Source organism: Notamacropus eugenii, chromosome 2 (genome assembly GCF_028372415.1).
Source record: "Notamacropus eugenii isolate mMacEug1 chromosome 2, mMacEug1.pri_v2, whole genome shotgun sequence".
Lineage (NCBI taxonomy): Eukaryota > Metazoa > Chordata > Mammalia > Diprotodontia > Macropodidae > Notamacropus > Notamacropus eugenii.
The window spans coordinates 15743034-15763545 of NC_092873.1; the positions used below are offsets into that span (position 1 = coordinate 15743034).

At 58.4% G+C, this 20512-nt stretch overlaps 4 protein-coding genes across 8 annotated transcripts in view; 1 reads left to right on the plus strand and 3 right to left on the minus strand.

Moving 5' to 3' along the window:
* The window catches only part of LOC140522101 (inner centromere protein-like), a 576743-nt gene that overhangs the window by 546575 nt on the left and 9656 nt on the right, over positions 1-20512 (plus strand). The gene's annotated exons all lie outside the window — the stretch shown is intronic.
* Positions 175-4405, minus strand: B3GAT3 (beta-1,3-glucuronyltransferase 3). The gene is made up of 6 exons (XM_072637209.1): positions 4011-4405; positions 3121-3221; positions 2605-2779; positions 1530-1890; positions 1048-1338; positions 175-674 (listed from the first exon to the last, which is right to left on the minus strand). Exons 2-6 carry the CDS (start codon positions 3200-3202, stop codon positions 576-578), a joined length of 1008 nt encoding a protein of 335 aa, XP_072493310.1. The 5' UTR covers positions 3203-3221; positions 4011-4405; the 3' UTR covers positions 175-575.
* Positions 4493-13614, minus strand: GANAB (glucosidase II alpha subunit). Of its 2 annotated transcripts, XM_072637132.1 has the most exons (25): positions 13519-13614; positions 12506-12610; positions 12225-12333; positions 12023-12150; positions 11750-11929; positions 11268-11333; positions 10389-10458; positions 10192-10276; positions 9993-10089; positions 9637-9817; positions 9160-9313; positions 8486-8721; positions 8271-8397; positions 8056-8135; positions 7413-7556; positions 7222-7318; positions 6882-6983; positions 6509-6752; positions 6356-6420; positions 6148-6224; positions 5927-6001; positions 5681-5794; positions 5465-5577; positions 5276-5376; positions 4493-5189 (listed from the first exon to the last, which is right to left on the minus strand). In XM_072637132.1, exons 1-25 carry the CDS (start codon positions 13545-13547, stop codon positions 5080-5082), a joined length of 2889 nt encoding a protein of 962 aa, XP_072493233.1. In that variant the 5' UTR covers positions 13548-13614; the 3' UTR covers positions 4493-5079. The 2 variants fall into 2 exon arrangements, with proteins under 2 accessions (XP_072493233.1, XP_072493231.1); XM_072637130.1 differs by lacking the exon at positions 11268-11333.
* Positions 13874-18718, minus strand: INTS5 (integrator complex subunit 5). The gene is made up of 2 exons (XM_072637129.1): positions 18577-18718; positions 13874-16930 (listed from the first exon to the last, which is right to left on the minus strand). Exons 1-2 carry the CDS (start codon positions 18651-18653, stop codon positions 13963-13965), a joined length of 3045 nt encoding a protein of 1014 aa, XP_072493230.1. The 5' UTR covers positions 18654-18718; the 3' UTR covers positions 13874-13962.

Below are 20512 nucleotides of genomic sequence, written 5' to 3' on the forward strand. Positions count from 1 at the left end.
CTATTCTCTCTGACCAAGGTGAGGAGGTGCTTCTCTTTCTGTGTCTTTTCTTAGTTCAGGAGGGACCCCGGTACCACACTGGAGTCTGACCTGATTCTAAGGGGGTTCAAACCTTGGGTTTTGGCGGGGCAGAGGGGGACCCTGCTAGCACCGCTGAACAAAAAGCAACAGTCAGAGGATTGACATACTTTATTCTGGAGGTAGGAATGGGGGAACATGCTCCCTGTGGGGAGGGACCCAACAGTCCCTGCCTGATCAGGCCCCAAAATGCATGCCCATGCCTACTGAGTAACTGGCCAGCACCCCTCTTCGGTTGGTCATCCTTGCTCTTCCAGCTGAGTCCATCTGTCCTGGGGGGTCTCCCCATCTCAGGGCTGACTCAGCTCAACACCACTGTCCGCTTGTCCTCTTTGACGATCCCCACGCACCAAGATGAGGGGAGGGAGGAGCCTCAGAAATGGGCACTGTGTCCACCAGGCCCATGGCACAGCCCCGGAATCTGCAGGGTCATGACCTTGGAAACCTATGTGGTCCTCTAGCCTACCTATGTCCCAAGGAGAGTCGGACATCTGCGGTCACACTTCAACGGCGGGGTCTGAGCCCCGGCCCAGCCTCTGCAGATGCTCCTCCTGCTTCATCTTGGGTTTCTCTGTCCTCGTATGCCACACCAGCACCTACAAGCAGCATCAGCCCCCCCCAAGTCAGAAAAGGCAGCAGCATCAGGGGGCCCACCTCACGTCCAAGGAGGCCCTCCATCCTCAGTCTCACCCTCTCTTCTTTGCCCTATCCAAATCAACAGATCCCATCGGGCTACCCCCGCTCTCACAAGGCTTGCTCTCTCCCTCCCACCAGACCCTCCAAGGTTTCTACAGCTCTCGATCTCATAAGCAATTCTCCAAAATATTAAAAAAATAATAAGCTCACTAGAATGAGACAACTGGGCAATGAGGTTTCACCAATGAGAGGCTCTATGCTTATGCCTGAGAAAGTATTGTCTATCTCTGATCCCTCCCCCTGCTTCTCACCATGTGGTTCCCCATCCTTTACCCGTGTGCAGTTTGCAGCCCGGGGCTCCAAATCCTTGGGATCAACGAGATGTCTGAGGAGACTGCTCTCCAGGTGGCCCCGGGGGGCCATGGGGTCAAACTGGGCACCGGGCCGAGACAAGAGAAGGGGCAGTGATACAGCAAAGCCAGCCATGTCCAGAGGGAAGGGTCGTTCGGGCTCCCAGGCTGTGTGAAAGCCAACTACTTGGCCCCCCTGCACCTGGGGCCCCTCAAACCGCAGGCCACCAACCAGCCCCACTGGCCACACAGATACACCTCGGGTTCCCCTCATCTTGAGAACAAAACAGATCAAGAAAGAAGGACATAGTTACCAAGGCAAGAAGAGCACATGAAACAGTGTACAACTGCCCAAACAACTTTTACCAGCAGCACCCCCAAATAGCAGAGTTGGTCACTTTTGGTCACTTCTCCTTCCCACACAATCTCCACAAATGGCAGCTCTGCCCCTTGCCTTTCTCTTACCTCCTCAAAGAGCTCCCGGCTATAGGTGTTGTCATCATCAGCAAAGTACACGACCCCCCGAGACCCCATGGGAGGAGGGTCCCTTTCCCCACCAACAGCAGCCTCTTTCCCCCGGAGCCAATCCAGGGCTCGGTTCCGCTGTTCCACACCCCGGGGCCGGAGCCAGCCTGGCTCCCCTTCTCGAAGCTGCTGTCCCTTTGGTGTGAGAGCCACCAGGTGAGTGAACCGGAGGCCAGAGACAGCCAGTAGTCCTGAGACCAGTGGGGTAGGGGCCTCAGCATCTTCTACCAGCACCCAATGCAGTCTGGGTACCAAGGACAGGGTCTGTGACAGGCGAACCAGCTCAGCCTTCTGCACCAGCCTAAGAGAGGAAAGATGGAAGTGGGGGATAGGGGACAGGATGAGGATGGACACCTGAGCCCTGACAGCCTCAGAACATAGAATGCTCTAAATTGTCCCAGAAGCCTGAATTTAGGATTCCATAGAACCTACACCTTTGATGTGTTCTACTGCTGTGACCTTGGCAAGTCCTGCAACCTCTCAACCTGTTTCTAGATGGAAAAACAACAGCTGTAGTACCTTCTTCACAGAGTTACAGAGTGAATAAAATGAAGTGCGTGCAGGAAACACTTCACCCTCCAAAGAAGAAATCTCTCCCTCAGTCTTTGCTGCCTCTTCTTGCCTGTCCACTCTCAGCTGGACCCCAGCAAGGTCATGCAGGGATTCCACAGGACCACCTTACTTAACAATGACCTTATGGTTTTTCCCACGTTCCCTCTCTATGAACCCTGCTCCCACCTTTTCCCACTCAGTCTTAGCTTTCCCCTCAAAGGGGTGCCAGGTCCCCAGTGCCCCGAGCCCACTCAGAACCTCTGCAGCCAGGCCCGGCTGATCTCCTCACTCCTACTCTTCGCATGATTGGAAGACATCCTTCCAGGATGGACATCAGTCCTCATCACAGGCTTTGTGCCCAACCCTGGCCCATGTATGGTCCCCAACTACACCATTTATGTTTTTAAAAAAACAACCAACCTCAATTTGCCAAGAGAACTGATTGCTCAGACAGGGCATATACCTGGAATAGGTAGGAGTCACAACGTAGATGACAGGCAAAGCCTCAGGTTCAGGGGGCTGGGCAGGAGCAGGAGGCGGACGACCAAGCTCAGCCTGCAGCTGGGAGATCTTCAGGTCTTTCCTGCGGAGGTGCTCGGCAGCTGCTCGAAGGTGTGGGGAGCAGTCACAGGGCTGGCCTGGGTTGCAGAAAAGGGGGGAAGTGAGTGGAACAGAGAAGCTCAGTTCATTTCTGCCCTGAGAGCCTAGAAGGCTGCCTTTGCACCTGCGCCACCCAGGCCAAGTCTCCTAACATCTCTAGGCATCAGTTTCCCCATCTGCCAAAGGAGGGAGCTGGATAGTGAGGATCTCCCCCCTAACCCTAGGCTTCCACCATCTGATCTGAAAGACCTCAGATGAGACATTTCACTCGGTCTTCAAAAGGCAAGGTCTGGGAGGTGACCAGCCTGGAAGCAGGCAGCAGTGAGGACCCTGACCCTAGTCCCTGTCCACTCCCCTGCTGTGCAGAGCTGCCCCTCACCCAGCTGCAGAAGAGCGTAGAGCAGGCCGGTGAGGGACACCAGAAAGTAAACCAGGAAAACGTTCTTGAGCTTCAGCTTCATGACCGGGACCTAGAGGAGCCTGTGGAGAAAAGGAGCTGACCAGCACTGGGGAGGGGACCAGCTGGGAGGGAGGGGGGCCACCTGGGAGCAAGTGGGGCCAGAGAGGCTGGGGGAGGGGGAGGCCGAGCTGACCAGCACCAAGGAGAGGGCCAGCTGGGAGGGAGGGGCGCGGAGGGGCCGGGGGAGGGGGAGGCCGAGCTGACCAGCACCAAGGAGAGGGCCAATTGGGGGGAAGTGGGGCCAGAGAGGCTGGGGGAGGGGGACCGAAGGGGCGGGGTGGAGCTGACCAGCACTGGGGAGGGGCTGGGGGAGGGGGGCCGGAGGGGCGGGGCGGAGCTGACCAGCACCAAGGAGAGCGCCAGCTGGGAGGGAGGGGGGCCACCTGGGAGGAAGTGGGGCCAGAGAGGCTGGGGGAGGGGGACCGAAGGGGCGGGGCGGAGCTGACCAGCACTGGGGAGAGGACCAGCTGGGAGGGAGGGGGGCAGAGGGGCTGGGGGGAGGCCGAGCTGACCAGCACCAAGGAGAGCGCCAGCTGGGAGGGAAGGGGGCCGGAGGGGCCGGAGGGGCTGAGGGGGGCGGGGCGGAGCTGCCCAGCACCCGGCAGGGGGGCCAGCTGGAGGGTAGCGGGCGGACCAGGGAGAGGTCTGAAAGGCCCAGAGAGGTGGGGGGCTGGGCTGTGACAAGCACTAGAGCACTCGGGAGTGGGGGGGGGGGGCCGAGTGGGAAAGGGGAGGGGGCAGAGACGTGAGCGTGGGCGATGACAGGAGGGTCCGGGAAAGGTGTTCGTGGGAGAAGACCCCAGCCTCACCCTCTACGGTCCGGGATGAGGAGCTCACGTCTCCTCCCCTTTTCCTCTCTCCTTCCGGGCCGGTCGGGTCGGCAGAAGTTCACTTCCGGTCACTTATCCTGGCCCATCCCCTAACTTCCGGGGCAAATCTCTCCTCAGGCCCACCCCTCAGATTTCCCGCGTCGCTCACGTCTGGGGAACAGCTTGCTCGTGACGTCACTTCCGGCCCAGGCCCCTAGCGCGGCGGAGCCACGCGGACCGGGGGAGGCGCCTGGGTCGGTCACGTGGGCCCCGCTCCCGCGTGGAAAAAACGGTTGCTAGGGACGTGCGGCCCAGAGAGGGGCGGGGCCGGCCGATGTCACGCCGCGCCCGGGGTTGGCCCCACCCTCCCAGCCGGACCCCACTCTCACGGAGAAGAGCTGGAGGATGTGCGGCGCAAGCGCAGAGGCTACGTGACCGTGACCCCGACGACCCCGGCCCCTCCCCCACACAACCAGGCGTCCTCCAGTTTCGGTTCTTTTATTGTTTTTCTGTTTGTTTATCAAAACCTGTCCCAGCTCGGGCCGCGGGAAGTAAAAAATGCCCACCCAGATGCCCCCTCCCCATTCTCCCGGGCCCCAGCCCCTGTTCTGCCGCAATAAATACCCGGGGAGGCCGCCCGCTCCCTGCTGCCCTCTCGTGACCCGCAGCGGCCCAGGCAGAGCAGGGGCTGGGGGAGGGGGCCCACCACTGTGCCCAGCTAGCTAAGGGGGTGGTCCCAGGGGAGGCACCTGGAATCTCCTTCCCTCGGGCAGAGGAGAGGACACAGGGGAGTGGGGGGGTCTCGGTAGGAACCAGTGCCCTTGGGTCGCGTGATCCAGATGCCTGTAACCAAGGCTTTAGTGGGGAGAGTCTAAGGAAGAAGCGTTCAGGTCCCTACGAAGATGGGGTGCAGTCACGGGGACGGGAGGGGTCAGGGAAGCGGAGGAGGGATTCCCAGCCCCTAAAGCTCCCCTGGCTCCTGCCCAGCTTATCAGAAATGTGACTCTGGGGCATGGTGCAGACCTCAAGGGGTCACTCTGGATCCCCTTGGGCTGGGCTCAACCTCAGGCTATCGCAAGTGGATGCTCCAGTCGGCTGACACGGGGACTCCAGGCTTGCGCAGAGTCAGCACCGAGGTCTCTGCGTTGTGATGGAAGTTCAGGACACTTTCAGGCATGCCTGGAGACAGAGACACAGCCAGTCAGATGTGGACAGACAGAGACTGGCCTCCACTTTCCTCCTTCCAGGCCGAGTCACTCCCTTACCCTCTGTCTGGAGCAGCACAGAGGCTGGCTTTCCAGCTCCCAGGATCACCACCCGCTCGATCCAGATTGGGGTCTCAAAGTGGCCTTGTGGGTCAGCTGAGCTGGAGGGGGCAGAACAGAAAATCAGCAGACATGTCAAAGGGTGGGAGGGAAGGATACACCCCTACAGCACCAAGGAGTGCTCCTTGCCTGGAGGTGAGAGTGTTTCCTGAGAAGGTGAACTTTCGGAGCAGGTACTCCTTCTGGGTCTGATAGTTGAAAGTGTGGCCGTCATCTAAATATAGTTCTCCTTCTGCTGTGCCCTGTGTGGAAGTGGGTGACAGTCAAGCATCCATGGGGAACAAAATTTAGAAGAATGAGGGGGGTTAGGGGAGGGATGAAGGAGAGATTCCTTAGGTCCCTCACCTGGGGGCTGATTGCGACATAAAGAGTGATGGGGTCATCCTTCATACAGTCTGAAGAACGTCTCACCCGTTCCCACCGAGGTATGATGGTCCCCCCACGCTGGAACACAGGGATCTGGGGGAGAGAAAAGCCTGGCTCAAATGGCCCCTCCTTAAATCTTTACACCTGCTCCTTCCACTTACTGTCCTCCCACAGGGCACACAACAAGAAAGGGATGAGCAGTGATGGCCAATGGGAAGTACTCACACTGTTAAGAGTGACTGGAAGGTACAAGGTCTGGGGGCCGTGATGCTTCTGGTAGCTCTGAACATCATACCACACCTAAGGAGTACAAGTGATGAGAGTGGACATCCCCTTAGTGTTTGTTCCCACACAAACACATACATTCTCCCTCTCTCTCTCTTTAGCTCCCTCCCTCCCCCACCCCTCTCTGCCCTGTTTAAGCCCCTTTCCCTCCATAACCTCACCTCCCCTTGGCCTGGTAGGTACACTTGGACTCCACGGGCCCCAGGCTCTGTCACAGGGTGAACCAACAGAGAGTCTCCTAAAACAGACAGGGTGCTGTGATAACCTCCAAAGCAAGAGGAGGGCCTCAGCTTCCTACCTACAGGCAAGCGGTCTCTGTATCAGCCTCTCCCACAGCCACAGACCTTAATCCTTTCCCAGCATTCTTACCTAGCATGAACTGATCATCTTGGCCAAAGGTGGTCACATCCTTTGGATACTGCACCCACAGGGGCCTGCAGAGGTAGAGGATGGGACGGTGGACCCCCTGAGTTGTCCACACATCCCCATCCTTCTCCCAGCCCCTCTTCTGTCCCCTTTTACCTCATGACAGGATGCCCGTCACGGTGAGCACGATAGAAGAGGGTATACCAAAAGGGAAGTAGGGCATAGCGCTGGCGCAAGGCATCTCGGATTGGCCCCAGGTACTCAGGGGGCAGCAGCCAGGGTTCTCGTCGGCCTGTGTCCATGTGTGAGTGTGCCCTGTAGAATGGCTGGTATGCACCTATCTGGTACCAGCGCAGAACAAGCTCTGGCTCAGGGTTCTTGAAGAAACCACCCACGTCCGCTGGAAGGGAGAGGATGAGATGAGCAAAGAGGTAGGAGAGAGGGTGCTCCCTCCCTCTGCCTCTTGGGTATCCCCAGTCAGTGACCCTACCCCTAGAGCCCCTCTTTCATCCAAGCCCCCATCTCTCACCTCCACAGAAAGAGAGCCCCACCAGCCCCAAGCTGAGGCACATGGGGATGCTGATTTTCAGATGGTCCCACTCTGCTGCATTGTCCCCTGTCCAGACAGCTCCTGGGAAAGGACACAGAGAACACCATTAAGGGGCATCTGGAGGAGAAAAGGAGGCCCATCCTTTCGGATCCCACCTGCTAGAGCTCTATCTTCAGCTTGTTCTAGCTAGTGCCCCTGCAGCTCCAAGCAGGACAGTTAGATATCTTGGCATGTCCTAGCACAGAGCACTCACCCACTTGCAGACTGCCCACAGGTGCCCCTGTACCCCATGCTCATGCAGCCACCTGCCAGATCTCACCAAAGCGCTGCGAACCAGCGAAGAAAGCCCTGGAGAGCACAAAGGGACGCTCCACCCCTCCAGAGCGCTGTATGAGCCCCTCTGCTGTGGCCATGTGCTGAGGGGGCACAAAAAAAGCTGTGGTCAGGGCAGTGATGCAGCAGGCTGCAACCCAACGCTCCCCAGGGCCTGAGGCCTCCCAGGAGCCTCACCACATAGAAGCCATAAATGTTGTGGACGTCCCGGTGCTCCCAGCCCCCGTGGTGCCGGGCGTCCTTGAGCATGGTGACCTCAGGGCCATTGAACACCGACGGTTCATTCATGTCGTTCCAGACAAAGAGGTTTGAGGCTGAACCCTAGAAACAAAAGGAAGAGAACCAGGGTCCAAGGAAGCCAGGGAAACAAGAGACAGCATTCCTAAGAAACGATGACTGCAACACATTCAGAGAAACCAAACAACTCTTTACTAAACTGATGCAGTGACTTCTTAATGTAGACAATGAGCACAGACTGGAAAGGCTTCTCACCAGCATCCAAGAACTAAAAGACTGGTAATGGTACAGCCCCCCATCACTCAGTAGAGCTGGGACCAGGAGGCTTCCCAACATGGCCAACGTGACAAGGGAGGTGAGAGAAGCAGCACATGACAGAGAAAAATAATCAACAAAACGTCCAGAAGAATACAGAGACACCCTTTGTTCACCATCCTGCTGAATGGAACCTAGAAGCCCAAAGCAGAGAGCTGGTAAGTCAGCTCCTGAGCTGCCCTCCTGGACTCCCCTGGAGGCCCTTTCTGACACTCCAACCCATAAAAGCTAAGGCAAAGTGAGGGAGGGCACCTCACCCTTGTCCTACCTCATACTTGTCAAAGCTGAACATGTTTGCCCACCACTCTCTCATCTTGATGTTTGTGAAGTCAGGGTAGCCAACGGAACCTGGAGAAGGTCAAAAGCAAAGGTCACCCCTGGGGCTAGGGACTGGTGACACACCCATGTCATCTCAGCCTCCAGCCATGCCAGAACCCCAGTCCTCTCAGCTCTGCCAATCCAGGCCAGCCCTTCCATCCTGACCTGGCCAGCACCATCCCTCGTAGTCAGAACCATCTTGGGTCTTCACATATAGTCCCAGTGACTGTAATTCTTCATGCACCCGGTATCCCGAGTCCACCTTGATGTGAGGGTCCACAATGGTCACCAGCTAGGAACAGAGTGCAAGAGGTTAAGGGCTCTCCTTCTAGCCCCGAGAAAGCTAACCAACTTCCCTTATGGCTAGCTAGCCCTCTTACCTTTCGTCTTTTGCCAGCCAGATGTCCCAGCATGGCAAGGGGCTGGGGAAAACGGCTAGAGTCCCAAGTGAAGTAGCGTTTGCCATCAGCATGTTCAATGTCCAGCCAGATGACGTCACAGGGGATGTCATGACTATCAAAGCCCTGGTCAACATCAATCACATCAGCTTCATCCCGATAATTCCAGCGGCTCTGGTGGTAGCCGAGGGAGAAGAGTGGGGGGAGGGCCTGGGTCCCTGTGGGAGCAGAGAGCTCAGTGCAAGGCCCAAGATCATCCCAAGATCAACAATTCAAGACATAGACTTGGGGGGGGGGGGGGGAGGGCTTAGAAAAATTGTTTTCCTCCCTTATTTCCTGGAGGGAGAACAGGGCTGTGGATGTGAAACAAGACTCACAGGGGCTGCCCCAATGCAGGTGATGTGACTGATGTCTGATAACCAAACTTCCTTGTTATCATTCTTTGTGGTGAGGGATGGTTCATGAGGTAGGGGAGAGGAAAGGGTATGTATGGATATAAAAGTGATACCAAAAAGAGAAATGTCATCACAAATATAAAATTTAAATAAAACGAGAACTCTAGGAATGCTGTAAATCAGGCACTATGTAATTTGAGGTGAAGTGCTCAGGACCAGCAAAGGGCTGCTGGTCTTGTACTTAGATGGGCAGGGCCACACCTGTGAGACTGGCGTACTGACGGAAGATGTCTGAGACCATGGGCCCAAGGAGCAAGAATACATCAATAATGCCGCTCTCGGACATCCAGCGCACATCAGTCTGGGGCGTCTCCCCCCCACCTTGCAGGTAATCCAGCATCTTCCCAAACAGCGTCTGTCCCAGGAGGACCAGAAATTAAGATACTCCCTGCCTACTAATTCCCACAAAGGGGAAAAAGACCTTTCCCTCAGTCTTCAATCATTCCCTAGTTCCCATGCAGGACCTCCTTCCAGAGTGTTGGTTTGACAGGCTCTGCCAGAGGGCCTGGATAAGACCAGACTTCTTCCTCCCACCCAGGAATCACATGTCACAGCTACTCCCCCTGGACCCAAGCAAGTTGTCCGCGTTTTATGTGTTCAGACTGTGTAGACCTCGGATGATTGTATCCCAATACCTGGTGATATCACATAGCCCCCTGTTCCTAGTTGCCCCCTCACCTTTCCTGCTGTATTAGAGGATATATCAACCCATGTCTCAGCTGCATTCAACCAGAAGATGCCAAGGTCTCGGTGGACATTGTGTGCCAAGAGCACAGGCACCGAGCCATACAATGCCATGGGGTTATACAGCTCGTACTGGAACACATCAAGATTGTAGAGTCGATACGGCTCCCCGCCCCTGCAAAGGCCACAGCGTCAGAGCCACCCCCAAGTGATCACAGGGTAAGTGTTCACATGACCTCCTGGGAGAAGCAAGCCACAACAGAGCCCCTCTGGCTTCTGGCTAGCATCTTCAAGCTGTGCATACTTCCTCCCTCCCTTTCCCTGCTCCCCTCTCTCTGCACGTGACTCACTCAGTGACCTTCAGTCTCAGATTGTCTGCATGCTCTGGGATCCCATACACATGTTCCATTCCAGGCAAAGAGAAATCCAGACCCACTGATGTGGGGCCTATCAAAGGAGGCAGGAGGTCAGGAGTCAAGGAGAGGCCTTCCTGACCACCCATTTAGTGCCCATCCCCTCCCTCTTGCTCAGATCCCTTTTCCTGCTCACCATAAGGCTTGCTGTCAGAGTGGGTTTTGAACATTTCCTCCCAAGCCCCCGGCTCATCATTGTCATCCTTTTCTTTGTTCTCTGGCTGCAAGAGGAAGAATGAAGTGGTCCACAAGGTCTTTCCGGACCCCTCAGGCCCAAGTCAGTCTGAGTTGGCACGCTCCCCCACAACTATCCATCCATCCTCCCCACCTCACCTTGTCTGCTTTCCCAGCTGCTTCCTCCTCTGGGGTTCCATCCCCCTCAGCTGGTTCCTTGGGTCCCTCCCTGGAAGGTAGGAGAGTCGTCTGCTCCAGTCCAAGGGGAGAGGGGATGAAGGTTTTTGGTTTCAATTTTGTTTGTTTAGGGGCTGGTGGGAGCATGGGGATGAGAAAGGAATAGCGCTCCAGGGGCCCCAGGAGTATATAACTGGAGCTTCACTCAGGCACAAGGTGCATCCCCAGGGAACATAGCCTCATACAAAGGCAGGGCTGGGAGTGTGCCAAGAGATGAAAATAAGGGAAGGGGGGAGGGAAGGAAGGAGGGCAATGACCAAGGGAAACAAGTAATGTGCTTTTTACATGTCCATACATGCCACTATAGAGCATTGGGAACAAGGGAATGGAGGAGGGAAGGAGGCAGAACTCGGGATTGGGCAGCTGAATGAAGCACAACCTAGTTGTTACTCACTGCCCAGTCAAACCCCCTCCCTAGGCCTCACTTTCCCCTTCTGCAGGATGGGAGCAGTGCAAAGGTGAAGGGTCATTCACTGGAAGGAGTCTAGACAGTGAGTTGGGGCACCTGGGGAGCCACCCTAAACAACTCCTACTCCATCTTGCCTGAAGCAGAGAGAACCAAACTCCCAGCATCCAACTTCCTAGCCCCAGGGAGTAGCAAGCAGGTTCCCAGCACTTCCCAGCCCTCCTAGAACAGAAATCCTTTAGCTGAGGAGAGAGTGAGTGAGTGAAAGAGTGTGAGTGTGTGTGTGTGCGTGCATGCGTGTGTGTTGTGCTTCTGTGGAGTACAGGGTGGAAGAGCACAGGGACAGAGGGGCAGGGGTTAAGGAACAGATACAGTACCAGTGGCCGTGGATTTACCTAGAGAAAAGGTTCTTGATCTTATCCCATATGCTACCGAACGTGAGACTAACTTTATCCGAGAAACTGGGGCAGGAGGAGAGGGGAAAGGAAGGGAAGGGCAAAGGGGCAGGGGAAAGGAGGCACAAAACCAACACAAAAACAGAAACACAAAAGTGAGTTTCAGTCGACGAACATCCAGAGACGGAAAAACCAAACAAGCAAAAAAAATTTATTTTTTAAAAAAAAGGGGGAAAAATAAATCTGGGAAACAAGACAGCTCCAGGAGAGGAGTGAAGGGCCTTTGGGTCTCTTTGCCAGAGGAGGGAGGCCCAGGAAGGGCTCCCCACCATGAGGCAGGGGCACAGTCTCCCCCAAGGTTCTCGGCCATCCCCTACCCCATCTCTGTCTTCTCCATCCCTCCCCAAGACACCCTAGGGGCCCAGACTCTCTTGGAGGCCTCCTTGCAGCCCTTTCTGATAGCTTCCCATCCCTTTACTCACGAATTCCTGGGGAGTCTCTGGTGCTCAAAGACCATGAGTCCCCGGGCATTGACGCTGAGCACAAGACTTCGGTTCTCTAGCAGGTCCAATCGGAAGGGTCTCCCAGTCAGGATGATTTTGTAGGGCCCCTCAGCCACAGTCAGCTCCACACTGTTCTCATCCCGGCCAGAGACGGACAGCCTAACGACAGCACCGAGAGGAAGCAGTGAAGAGAAGCACTGAGAATGGGAGGTCCCTCAGGCTGAAGACAGACAGAGACCCCAGTAGAATTACCGGGCTGTGGGGGGATCTGCCACCAAGACATCAGGCACACGGTAACGTGGCCGGAGGGGCTTGAGCTCATCAATACGAATCCGGGTCATGTTCCCCTGTAGTCCTTGTAGCTCCAACAGCAACATCACCTACGTGGGACAGAGGTGAGGGCCAGCCCTACCCCCTCCGCTCCCCCTCCCTATTCCTCCATACCACCTCTAACCTTGGTGACATCATTGACCAGGTGGACCGTGAGGGCATCAGGGGTGAGTTCTAGAGAGTCGAGCAGGGCCCGGTAGGGGGAAGAGCCAGGCTGGATGCTGCGCTGACGCCTGCGTAGAAAAGATTGGCTCAATGACAGGGGCAGTTTTGGAAGCCTCCAGGTCCCCAACTCCTCAATTCTCCTCATTGCCTCAGGTGCCCATGTTGGGTGGTGGCACTTCCCAGACGCTCCCAGGGCCTTGCCCCTTGTTTTCCATCCCAGGACCCCCTGAATCTCCATACTTGCAGAAAGAACTCTGGTCACAGGTCTTGAAGTTGCTTCTATCCACAGCGAAAGCTGTCCAAAGGCAGAGTCCTAGACAAGCCAGCGCTAACTCTGCCCAGGACCTGAGGAAGAAAACGGGGGCGCGCTTAGCCTCTTGGGGGGGACAAGGGAGGGGCCATCAACTGGCACCCTTGCCAGGACCCGGCCGAGGTTCAGAAAACGCTGGGCGCCGTGTCGGAACTAATTGACCCGCTTTCTTTCCTCCGTGCCTGGGTAACTAAAACTTCTTTCCTCACCCGCAGAACCGCATGGGAGGGCACGCGAAACGGGGGGAAGCTCTGCCCGGGCCTCCAGCACAGCCAAAGGCGGTGGGGGCAGGGGCCGGGCTGCCAGGGCCGTTGGTCGGCTCGGGTGGCAGCGTCCCCCAGGGTCAGGAGGAGAGGCCTGCCCCCCTCGGCCCTCACTGCTCTCTCTCCCCTTAAACCACGTGCAAAATGGGAAGTTTTACCCACCGCCGCCTGGAGCCCCGGGAGGGGATGAGCGGCGCCCGCCCCCCCGGCACCAGCGGCCTGCCCCCTGGCACCAGGGGCACCGAGCAGGCGCAGAACGAGGAAGCTCAGGTGAACCCGGGGCCTGGGGTTACATAAGTTCCCACCCACACTTCGTGCGCCCCAACTTTCCAGCCGGGGCCTCCCTGGGGTGCGGGCAGGGGCAGGACCCAGGTCACGGCCCCCTCCGCCCAGGCTTCCTCATCTGCAGCCCGCTCTTGGGGCCCGGCTCAGGAAGGGGGTGCGTGGCTCTGGGGCCGTCTACACCCGCCGGCTGGCGCGCTTGTTCCTCCTCAAGGCCGGCCGGGAGGGCGCAGGGCACTCACTCCCAATACTGCCCCCCCCGGATCGCAGCCCCGTCCATCCGCCCCACCCCCCGCGGGCCTGGAGGTCGGTTCCCCGAGGTGCTGGGGGGTAGGAGGCCGTCGGGGCAGAGGGGGGTGCCGCCGGAGCCGGGCCGAGCTCTTCCCCACTCTTCTCACCGCCTCCGACGCGCCGCCGCCGCCGCCATCTTGTGCCGGGTTTGATCCTTGACCCCGGCTCTCCCCTCCTCCCGTCCCCCGTCAGGCAGGGACACGTGGCCCCGCGCGCCCTCCCGTCCCGGGAGGTGATTGGCCGCCCGAGGGCAGGGAGACGAGCAGACCTATGGGCGAAGCGCGGGCCGTGATGGAAGGGGGCCGGGAGGCGGTAACGAGGAGCCGGCAGCCTCCGATAGGACTGCTCCCAGCCTGCTGCGCTGCCATTGGCCCGTTTCCTCCGTCCCAGCCCGCCCAGCGCCCTCCCCGGTCCCCCCAGTCCTCTAGCCCCGGCTGCGCTTCCACGGACACTCCAGTCGGGTTTTTGAAAACTGGGCAACCTTTATTTAGATTTAGGGGCTGCCTGCGGGGGGGCGGGGCGCCGACCTCGGCCCCTCCCCCGAGGGCAACTCAAGCCCCCTGCCTGGGCGGGGCCGGCCAGGCCTGGAACCGGCCCGAGAACAGCCCCAGGCGGTCGACGTTGCGATGCAGGACGCTGTGCAGCACGGCCAGGTGGGGGCCCCCAGCCCCACCCCCCTCCCTGGAGAAGTCTCGGGCAAAGCGGCCCCTCTCAGGCTGGAAAGCAAACTTCTGGGGCAGGGGGCCGTGCTCCCGCAGGAAGCCCCAGACGCTGAGCAGCAGCAGCCGCACCTCGAAGGGTGCCAGCTGGCCGAACACCTCGTGCATGTTGCCCAGGGTCGGGGGCAGCAGGCTCCCCTCGGCCATGACGGCCACCAGGGCACACGAGGCCTCCAGCTGCCAGGGGGACTGGGAGGTGTCCAGGTGGCGAGAGGCCTCCCAGTGACCCAGGAGAGCCGCCAGGAGCCCCCTCAGCAGGACCGAACAGTAGCACAGGGCCGGGGGCGCCGCCGCCACCAGCCTGAGCAGCTCAAAGAGCAGGGGGTGCTCCCGGAATCGGCGGCCAATGCGGAGGTCCCGCTCCACTGTGGTGCGCGCGTGGTCCTCCGGGGGCCAGGCCAGCTCAGCCCCAGCTGCATCGGGGCACACGCTCTCCACCAAGGTCACCGCCACCGCCTTGGCCGCCTCCGGGCTCAGGGTGGGGGCTCCCCAGCAGTCACCTGCCCCCGTCCCACCGGAGGCGCTACAGCAGCGCACCAGAAGGCGAAGGAGGCTCTGCGTGTTGTAGTTCACTTCCTGGGCACTGCGGGAGCGGGCTGACTTGGGAGGTTTCAGGCCCTTGCCAATGACTCCATCGTGAAACACTGACCAGACGCCTCCGGCACCTGGCACTGCCGCCGTGTGCCGCCTGTTGGTCTCCAGCAGGTAAGCGGACGATGAACTGGTCGCAGGTGACACGTTCTCACTCCCGCCTTCTCCTTCGCCCCCAAACAGCTCGGCATTGCCCCGATGCAAAGCTCCCTCAACCAGAAGCTGGAGGACAGCTTTGAGACCAGCGGGGGAGGCCTGAGAGAGCCGTGCAAGCAGATGGGAAGTCGAAGAGACACCCTGGGGCCCGTGAACCCTCAGGGAGGCAAAGAATCGAGACACGCCGGCCCTCACCAAGCTCAGGAGCTGGGCAGGGAGCAGGGCTCCCTGAGGAAAGGGGCAGATGGCCAACAGGGATGAAGCAGCATCAGCGACTTCCTCTTCAGGATGCAGCAGGAGCGGAGCCAGGTCAGGAAGCTGGGCAGAAACAGCCTCGCCAACACGGGCCCCCAGGGCAGCAGGCCCTTCACCACCCTGCTGCTCCCACCCCACCAGCAGAGCCAGGTTCCGGAGCAGCCTGGCTGTGAAGGGAGGGAGCAGCGTCCCCGAGTGGACTCGAGCCAGGCAACTGCACAAGGCCAAGGGCAACAAGCCAGAGAGACTGACCACCAGACCAGCATAGAGCTGTGTGGCCAGGCTCAATTCTTCTGGGGTACAGGCCCGGCTCAAGAGATGGCCCAAGGCCTCAGGCCCACAGCTGGGCCGGGTATAGACAGACAGCAGGCCCAGGAGCTGGTGCTGCCAGAGGAACCGCTTCCGTTCCAGCCTCAGGGTCTCCCCACACAGCTCCCCAACATGGCTCCGCAGGGCATCCAGAAAGGGCACCAGGCGGGGCGGGGGAGGAGGACCCAGGACCCCGTCCCCAGGGGACCCTCCCCGATCATGCACCAGCTTCTGTAGGTGTAGCAGCAGAAGCTGAATGAGGCGGTCACAGGCCTCCCGGACAGCATCAGGGACAGCCAGGCCAGGGGGTGTGATGACTGATGCTGGCATAGCCGTGTCCACCAAGAACTGAAGTAGCCGGTAAGCCCCAGCCCCAGACGCCTGGCTGACCAGGTGCACCGCCAGGCTCAGCATGTTGTCCAGCTCCTCTCTGCCAAAGACCTGGAGGTGTTGCTGAAGCTGGCTCAGGACCGCAGGGGGCTTCAGGCAGTCCACAAGCTCCCCTGAGACAGTGCCCAGCAAGGCTGGTGACATAACCGCCAGTTGCAGCAAGAAGGGCACTGTGGCCTGAAGGGAGGGGTCACCCCCCCGCCCTCCCGAGCCCCCCGCCAAGCTTTCATGGAACATCCGAAGGAGTTCACGGCGGATGCTGTCCCCATGGCGTGAGGCCAGGTGCCCCAGGATCCCCACCACAGATGCAATCTTTGGCACTCGCTTCTCTCCAGGGACAGCAGGGTTGGAGGGAAAGACGTCTGCTGAAGGGGTCACAGGAGGGCCACCTGCTCCCCCACTTCCCCCTCCAGCCCCACTGTGGACACAAAAATCCTTGAGTCCACACGACAGGACACGAGAGATAATGGTGCCAGGGAAGGAGGAGCCAATGTGGGCCACAACCCAGTCAAAATGGGGAGAATGTTGGACAGAGGTGTCCAGGAGAGCATCCACACAGGCATCAGGGCAGCTCCCAATGAGGGCAGACAGGCACTGCACATAAATGTCCATCAGGGTGCGGGTGGCACGGCAGCCCATCCACAGCTGTAGCAGTTCATTGAGGGAGCCTGCAGCATGGGGCACCCGCTGGTGGCGGCCCGAGTACTTGCTGCTGAGCTGCCCCATCAGGTCGATGGACCAAGCGCTAACAATGGGAGCCCAGGCCTTGGGGTTGGCCCGGATGAACTCAGAGAGCACCTGCTGTACCTCCTGCACAACATCCTCTAGACCAGGCCCCGCAGAGGGAGCATGGGAAGGCGGTGGCGGGCGGAGATGCTGTGGGCCTGTCGTGGCACTGTCCTCCAGCGTAGCCAGGTGGGCCCGAACGCTTTCATCAAAGACACTCCTCAGGTGATCAAGGACAGCTGCCCGTGCTGGGGGCAAGGAGCGCAGCAGCAGGAGGCCGCAGCGGGCATGGTCACGGGCAGAGAGCTGGTGGCCTAGGACAGGGTCAGCACCAGTTAGAAAAGCCTTAATTTCCTGAGCCAGCTCCTGGGCGCTGTGAAGAGAGAGAAAGGGAAGTCAGGTGGGTCTCAGATGCCTGTAGTGAGAGCTTTCTGCCTCAAGACCAATCCAGCAGCTTCCGTACCATCACCAGAAGGAAAGGACCTTGTAGCCTCTAGGATGATCCAGAACGTCCCCAACATTCCCATCCCAGCCCACTGCCTCCCCCAAAGAAGCTCCCTCTACTTTTTGGGCATTGCTAATTGTTAGCAAACACTTCCTTGTATTGGGCTGACATCTCCTCTACCTGCCAGGTTCTTGCAAATATGTGAAGAGGGCCATCATGGTCCTGCCTCCCATACACCCAGGACTGCTGTTCTCCAGGCCTCCTCCCGCAAGATGATTTCCAATACCCAGATCACCCAGGCCCACAGACATCCCTCCTAAACTGTGACTTCCAGAACCAAACACAGTGCTCCTGGGGGCATCACAAAATTATGAAATGGCAGAACTGGAAGCTCACTGGGTCCAGCTCCCTCATGTTAGAAAGAGGGAAACTGAGGCCCACACAAGGGAGGTGCTCCAGATCATAGAGATGCCTCCTTCCCCCACACTGTGCTCATCTCTAGATGTGATCAAGACTTGGGTCACTGTGTTAACTGACTTCAGTGCCACCAAGAGCCCCAGACACCATCTTGTTCAATACCATCATTTTACAAATGAGGAAACAGGCCCTGAGAGGGGAAAAGCCCTGCCCACGATCCCACACAGCTAGTATAGAGCCGGATCTTCTGAACCCACACTGATAACTCCAAATCCAGCTGGGTATAACCACCGGGCCACACGGCTTTTTCTGGCCTGGCTCCTCCCAGGTTTGACTATCTGAGTCTACAATTCTCTGACCACAGAGTTGGGGGGAGAGGTGGTAGAGTAGAAAGAGGTCTGAATTTGACCTCAGAAGACTTGGATCTTGGCTCCCTTACTCTGACAGGGCCCTTCCCCCTCTAACTCTGTAAGGCTAGCAGGGACTCCTTAGGGCCATCTCGATGGTAACTGGAGGCAGTGGCAGAGTCTGGTCCAAGGGCTGGGCTCCATGGGCGGACATGTTCTCTTTCAAAGACGCCACTAAGTCATCTTGGAATCCCCTCCCACACATGGCCTCCCTGCTCCTCTGGGGGTGGGGGTATCGCTGGCATCTGTGCCCTTGGCCCCTCTCCTCCACGCCAGCTGTCCCGGGGACATTCTGAACTGGACGTGCCCCGCGGGGGGGGGGGGGCAGGCCTCGGCCCTCTGCCCCCGCTGCTCCCTGCTCTCCTCTCCTCCCCTGGGCTCCGAGTCCGTGGCCACGAGGCTGCCGCCTCCAGGCCCCTCCTGGGGCCCCCGAGGTCGGCTCCCCGTTGCCTTTCCCTGCCCCTCTCTACCCTCGAAGCCACACTCTGCCCTCTGGGCCTTTGCACTGACAGTCCCCGGGGCCTGGGGTGCCCTCCTTCCTCCCGAGCTGGCGCCTGGCGAGTGCACCCGCCGGAGGGAGGGCCGGGGCGGGGCCCGGGCTCTGTCTTTGGTCCCGCAAGGTCCTGGTTCGAGACCTCCCCGTCTCTTCTTTCCTCCGCGGGTCTCAGTTTCCCCATCTGTACAATGGGGAGGGACCGACGACTCTTAAGCACCGACTTCGGGCCGGCGTCACCGCCGGCGCCCACACACCTGAGCGGGGACGTGGGCCCGTGAGCGGCGGGCGCGGGCGGGGCCGGGGGCCCGGCGGCATCGCACAGCGCCGACATCCCGAGCCCGGAGCCGGCGGCAGCGACGGCGGCGGCGACGGCGGCGGCTGCTGGAGTGGCGGCGGGGGCGGGAGCGGGTGGGCGCATGCGCACTGGGGGCCAGCGAGAGGCGGAACCCGCCAGGGAGTGTGGCGCGCAAAGAAGTCCGGCGTCGCCTGACGCCAAGGTAGAGACGTTCCGCTTCCAGCAAGGTCCCTGCGAGGAGAGGACTGAGGAAGGCGGGGCGGGGCGGGGCCATCCACCCCTAAACCAATCCTCGAACGTCAGGGAGGGAAGACCCGCCAATCCGGCCCCTCCTTTTTACAGATAGGGAAGCCGGGCCCCGGACCACCCCCTGGGTAGGAATCCTAGAGGAGAGAAGGTCGAACGGGCCCTGGCCCCCTCTCCACTGCGCGCCCCCCCATACGTCCTCTCTCCAGGCGCAGGAAAGGCTACGGCTGTCGTTATAGAAGGACGTTCTGTAAAGTGGGCGGGACTGAAGCCCCTGCCTCCCCCACGAGACGACGTAGGTGGTGCGGCAGACACTTAACAAGCGCTTGGTTATTGTGTTTGGGGGATGTCAAAGGTCACGGACGGAGCCGGACAAACGGACCCCCCCGGGGGACTTAGGAGAAGCGTCTCCGCACCTATTAACACGTCTTCTTTTAACGACAATTTATTGAATAAAGAAATGCAACAGATTCCACTCACTTGCTTTTAAAATGGAGCACATGGAGCAAAACTTGTTGGGCTCCCTGAGCACGTACTGCAAACATTTTAGAATCCGCATCAATTCCACATTAAGGAGGAGAGGAGAGGGAGAGAAGCTGGGTAAGGTGAGACCACAGATGACGGCCAGAGATGGGGAGGGCTGAGACAGCAAGGTCAGGAAGACCCGAGTTGGACCCGTGGACTCTCCTAGCCTCAACCTCGTCTGCAAAATGGAGTGGATAATAACCTAGCTCGCAGAAGATGTAAAGATGTAAAAGTGAGTTCAGGACAGGAGCTAGAGATGCAACCTGGGCCACAGAGGGAGAGGTGGTCAGACGTTGTGGGTCCTGAGGTAACTAAGGAAACTTCTTCTCTTGGGATTCAGGTTTTCAGGATCCGTTGTCCAGAGTGGTTAGTGCCAGATTAACTCAATTCTTTACTCTCTTGAGCCTTTGGAAATCCAGCCACTTAACAAATCACTGATGAAGCGTCTGGGGACATGGCCTGTATAACGCTAGGTCTCTGTTCTCCATAAATGGGTCATTTTTGATGAGGAGATAAGGCTGATCCACACACAAGTCAAAAACATATGGGAAGGGGGTAGGGAGAGTGGAGTGTGAAAGAGAACAGTCATTTATTAAGCACCTACTATAAGCCAAGTCTTATTTGATCTCACTAGGGGAATGTGGGGCAAAATATATGCAAGGTGAGCAGAGAAAGGGGTCCTGAAGGGTAGGAGGCTCCTGGTGCACGGAGCTGGGTAGAGCTATGTCATCAAGAGTTACAGTGATTTGCCTCATACTTCCCCAAACATTTCCATATGATATCTTGAGTTTACACATCCCTTTAGGGAACCACTTTATAGATACTATTTTCAATCTATCCTTACAACAACCCTGTTGAAACAGGGGCTATTACTATCCCCATTTTACAGGTAAGTGACTTGCCAAGGGTCATTAAGAAGATGAGGGAGAATTTTAACTCCACTGAACCACCCACCTGCTTCATTCTGTTCATACCATTTTGTTTGATTGGAACAACTGTGGTCAGGAAGCAAAAGTTTACAAATAAGAACATTGAGAAAGAGAGAAGAGACTAACCCAGATCTCAAGAGATTACTTGTCAGCAAATCATAGTTTGAAACACCGAACCCTTGGTCTTGGGGGCAG

What these genes read in the sequence shown, in the direction of transcription:
- INTS5 (XM_072637129.1), bottom strand. Translation starts at nt 18,653, where the DNA reads ATGTCGGCGCTGTGCGATGCCGCCGGGCCCCCGGCCCCGCCCGCGCCC. An exon ending in GGGCCCACGTCCCCGCTCAG is followed by an intron (nt 16,931 to 18,576) that starts GTGTGTGGGCGC and finishes CTCTCTTCACAG; the next exon opens with CGCCCAGGAGCTGGCTCAGG.
- GANAB (XM_072637132.1), bottom strand. Translation starts at nt 13,547, where the DNA reads ATGGCGGCGGCGGCGGCGCGTCGGAGGCG. An exon ending in TGGCTGGCAAAAGACGAAAG is followed by an intron (nt 8,398 to 8,485) that starts GTAAGAGGGCTA and finishes CTCTGTTCCTAG; the next exon opens with CTGGTGACCATTGTGGACCC. An exon ending in ATGTCGCAATCAGCCCCCAG is followed by an intron (nt 5,578 to 5,680) that starts GTGAGGGACCTA and finishes ACTTCCACACAG; the next exon opens with GGCACAGCAGAAGGAGAACT.
- B3GAT3 (XM_072637209.1), bottom strand. Translation starts at nt 3,202, where the DNA reads ATGAAGCTGAAGCTCAAGAACGTTTTCCTGGTTTACTTTCTGGTGTCC. An exon ending in GTGACTCCTACCTATTCCAG is followed by an intron (nt 1,891 to 2,604) that starts GTATATGCCCTG and finishes TTCCTCTCTTAG; the next exon opens with GCTGGTGCAGAAGGCTGAGC. An exon ending in GCCGGGAGCTCTTTGAGGAG is followed by an intron (nt 1,339 to 1,529) that starts GTAAGAGAAAGG and finishes TTTGTTCTCAAG; the next exon opens with ATGAGGGGAACCCGAGGTGT.